This window comes from Myodes glareolus, chromosome 10 (assembly GCF_982192425.1).
Source record: "Myodes glareolus chromosome 10, mMyoGla1.1, whole genome shotgun sequence".
In the NCBI taxonomy this organism is placed as follows: Eukaryota; Metazoa; Chordata; class Mammalia; order Rodentia; family Cricetidae; genus Myodes; species Myodes glareolus.
Genome location: NC_142035.1, coordinates 29,877,728 through 29,881,388, shown reverse-complemented (window position 1 = coordinate 29,881,388; position 3,661 = coordinate 29,877,728). Strand labels below are relative to the sequence as shown.

General features: G+C 44.2%; 1 protein-coding gene across 1 annotated transcript; it reads left to right on the top strand.

The window, feature by feature from the left end:
- Nucleotides 1-269: 269 nt before the first annotated feature.
- Nucleotides 270-3,661, top strand: LOC125413901 (cystatin domain-containing protein 1). The gene is given in 4 exon segments (XM_048455587.3): nt 270-601; nt 1,038-1,148; nt 2,277-2,312; nt 2,314-3,661. Coding segments are annotated over 4 exon segments (408 nt in total). The 5' UTR covers nt 270-385; the 3' UTR covers nt 2,359-3,661.

Below are 3,661 nucleotides of genomic sequence, written 5' to 3'. Positions count from 1 at the left end.
GGAGTTCCTCCGAGCCCTGGGAATCCTCTCCACCCTCCTGTGATGACAAATGGGGCTGCAGCACAAGTGGGACCTGCCCTGGCAAGGCTCAGGGACAGCCTGGAGATGTGCATTCAGAGGGGACGTCTGTGGATGATTGTCACTTCAGGGTTGGTGTCACCACAGGGTGGGGAATGTGTCTTCCTGCTCTACCTTTTGTTGGGGTAGTGAGAAGGAACAAGAAGGCAGAAGAGTGGAGATAAGGGCTTAGACAGAAACACAAAAGAAGGCATTCAGGAGCACAGGGCCCTAATGGGCAGGGCTATGAGGGATCCTGAGCTGAGAAGGGCGTTACCAACTGTGGTTGTTCCATCCCTTTACCCATGTGTCCCTAGTCCCTAGGCTGATGCAGAGGACAGCTATGGTGTGGAAGGTGCCCCGGCTTGTAGGACTGATTGTGCTAGGCATTCATTTATGGACCATTGACAAAGAATTCTTAGACATTACTAAGGATCTACACTATTTTGTGGCATCAGTGGAGTTTGCTGTGTCTCAGTTCAATGACAACAACCCAGAAGAGAATACATACAGGTTGCTGGAAGTTGGGAGAGCCCAGAAAAAGGTGAGTCCACGTGCAGAGCATTACCCCTTCATGAACAGACCCCATTTCTTAATCTGATTTTATCAGATTTCTTAGTCTGGCCCATGCTGTTCAGGTGAATGAGAGTTATCACATTGTCATGCATGGCTGCAGTGTGTGCAGGTTGCTTGTTGTGTAGGATTTGATTGTGACCTTTGAATGTGCCATACCCTGTATATGTCCATGCCCCTATAGAGTGCCAGAGTTTAGCAGGAAGTACTGAAAGAAGACTGGCACATGTGGCCCTCATAGGCACATTTCTCTTGACATACGATGTTGGCTTGTGCCATAAATGTGATATAGATGCCTGTTTATAATCACATGCATATCCAGGCAATGCCCATTTTCCACTTGATTTTCTTCTTGGTTTTGTATTTATGTTATAAAAAAATCACATTTGCATAATTTCTTTCAGCAGACATGGATAATGATTTTCTTAATGGATTTGGAGATGGGCCGCACAATTTGTAAGAAACACGATGAAAACATGGATAATTGCCCATTGCTACAAGGCTCAGGAGAAAAGAAGGTTAGATAGTAAAACCATCCATAGTTAAACTGATCTTTTGGGAATGAAAAGATAATAAAGTAAAGCCTGAGACAGGGTGGAGGGAAGGTGTGGGCAAACATCTCAGGGCTCCCTCACTGGAAGCAGTAGGGGCTATTTTCTCCCCTAATTTGTTTATTTATTACTTAATTTTTATTTTGAAATATTTTCTATTAATTCTTTAAGAATTTCCTACAATGTCTTTGGATCATAGTCTCTCCCCAGTTCTCCCCTAACTTCTCAGATCTACCTTTATTTCCAACTTCATGTCCTATATTTATTAAGCAATTAATTCCATTTATGCTACCCATCTATTCCTGGATGTGGGGCCATCCACTGGAATGTGGTTGATCTACTAGAAATCACACAGAAGGGGTCATCTTAGGCAGACAGAGCCCGACTCCCATGCCCATGGCAACCCTCTGCTGCAGATGCCCACCTGACTTCCTTGCGGTCTTGGACCTGGGCCTTTAGAGACCATCTGGATTTGAGGAAACAAAAATTCCTCCAGTGGCCATCATCCCTCCTTTGTTCATGTCTTGGGGTTAGGGACTATGTAATTTATCTGCTTACTCTGACTTCCTGATCGATTCTGGGTGATTCTGAATGACATCATTGTCCCATGTGACATGTAAGCCATGGGATCTGGGATCTTGAGGATGACTTTCCACTGGGGGACTATGTTATTGTTTGGTTTCACCTTCTTACTAAAGGCCTTGAAGCAGCATCATTTTTGAATGGTTTGTGCTGCTGTTCGGCTGGGGAGTGCCCTGATGGGATCTTCTTTCAAGCAACCCCTTGGTTCCTTCAGGATCCTTGAGTTGGATGGAGAAGTTCATCCATCATCATATGCTGCAGGATGGAAGGAGGGTGGTGACTTGTGAGGACAGGATGCTTCGGGATAAAGACCCCAGGCAGGTGCCTTTTCAGGACCCCCTTGTCTTAGGTGGGGGGGGGGGTTTTGTGACTTGTGTCCAATGTCCTAGTGGAGATTTGAGCTTTATGGTCTCCACTCCTGTGAAATGACTGTTTCAACTTTATTACTGCATGCTGCACATTGTCTCAATACATTTTAATGTTCTAACTTACTTATTATGGTTATCTTTTCAGGTGCACTGTGTTTTCCAGGTAGATGCCGGACCTTGGTTTTTCCCATTTCTCCATCCTGAATAGTACCTGTGTGCCAACATAAATGGCACAGGGGCTCGGGCTACACACAGTAGTCTCCCTTCCTTGGGAGTGTGACTATCTGTAGTCCAAGGTCTGTGTAGTGCTAATGAAATTAAAAGCATCTCACAGCATCTTCTGTATTCCTGAGCAATGCTTAGGCTCTTCCGTATTGTCTATTTGCCATGGATACCATTTTTAATAATAAGCAATTGGGGTGTGTGTGTGTGTGTGTGTGTGTGTGTGTGTGTGTGTGTAGCCCTGACTGTCCCAGAACTAGCTCTGTAGACCAAGCTGGCCTCAAACTCACAGAGATTCATCTGTTTCTGACTCCTGAGGGCTGGAATTAAAGGTGTGTGTCACCACCACCTGGCTGCAACTGTCTTATTTTATTACCCTGCCTTAGGTATGGATGTCTGAGTAAATTAGACTCCTCAGTTCATGTGAAGCAGGAAGCTGAGGGGGAGGATCTTGGAAACTCACAAGCTAGAGACTGGCTTAGGCACCACAGTAATGTTACAGCCGACAATGCTAGAGAAGGAACAGGAAAAAAACTACAAACTCTCTTCCAGGGAGCAGACATCTGTCTCCCCATTACTTCTTTGTCAGGAACCAGGCTCACAGCGGTGTCCATTCTGCAGTGGGACCAGGCCCAGGCTCAGGGATGGTAGGAAGGAGCAAATGACAGGAGAAGTGGCCTTGTCCTCCCGAATACCACAGACTGTCTGACAGGGCTAGAAATAGACACATGATTCTAATTCGAGAGTTTCTCAGTAACTGACAGATCCACAGAGTAAAAATCACCAAAGACATATGAAATATGAGAATTTATTAAACAAATTTGATTTAGTGCTACGCAGGACATCATCCAAGTTCAGAGCATGCCCTCTTTGAACCTGTGGATAACTTACCAAATCTGAGCATATTCTGGTCCATAATCTACATCTTCATGAACTTCAGAGAATGGGTGTCATATTAATTGTGTCCTCGGATGGCAGTGGAATTTATCTAGAAATTAAGGAGGGAAACACTTGAAAATTTAGCTACAAATCTCTAAGTGATAAACAGGCTAGTAGAGTGAATCCGGGTAGGATAAGATGTTTTAAAAAACACATGGTTAAAACATTCTTACTTTTTTAAAAACATAGCTTTATTTTGTATTATTTTAATTATACCTATGTGTCTGTGTGTGTATGTCTATGTGTGCACGTGTGTGTCTGTATGTGGCTATATGCATATGAGCACAAGTGCCTGAAGAGCTACCTGACAAAGGTGCTGAGAACCAAACTCCAGTCCTTTGGAAGAGCAACAAATACTCTCATCACTGA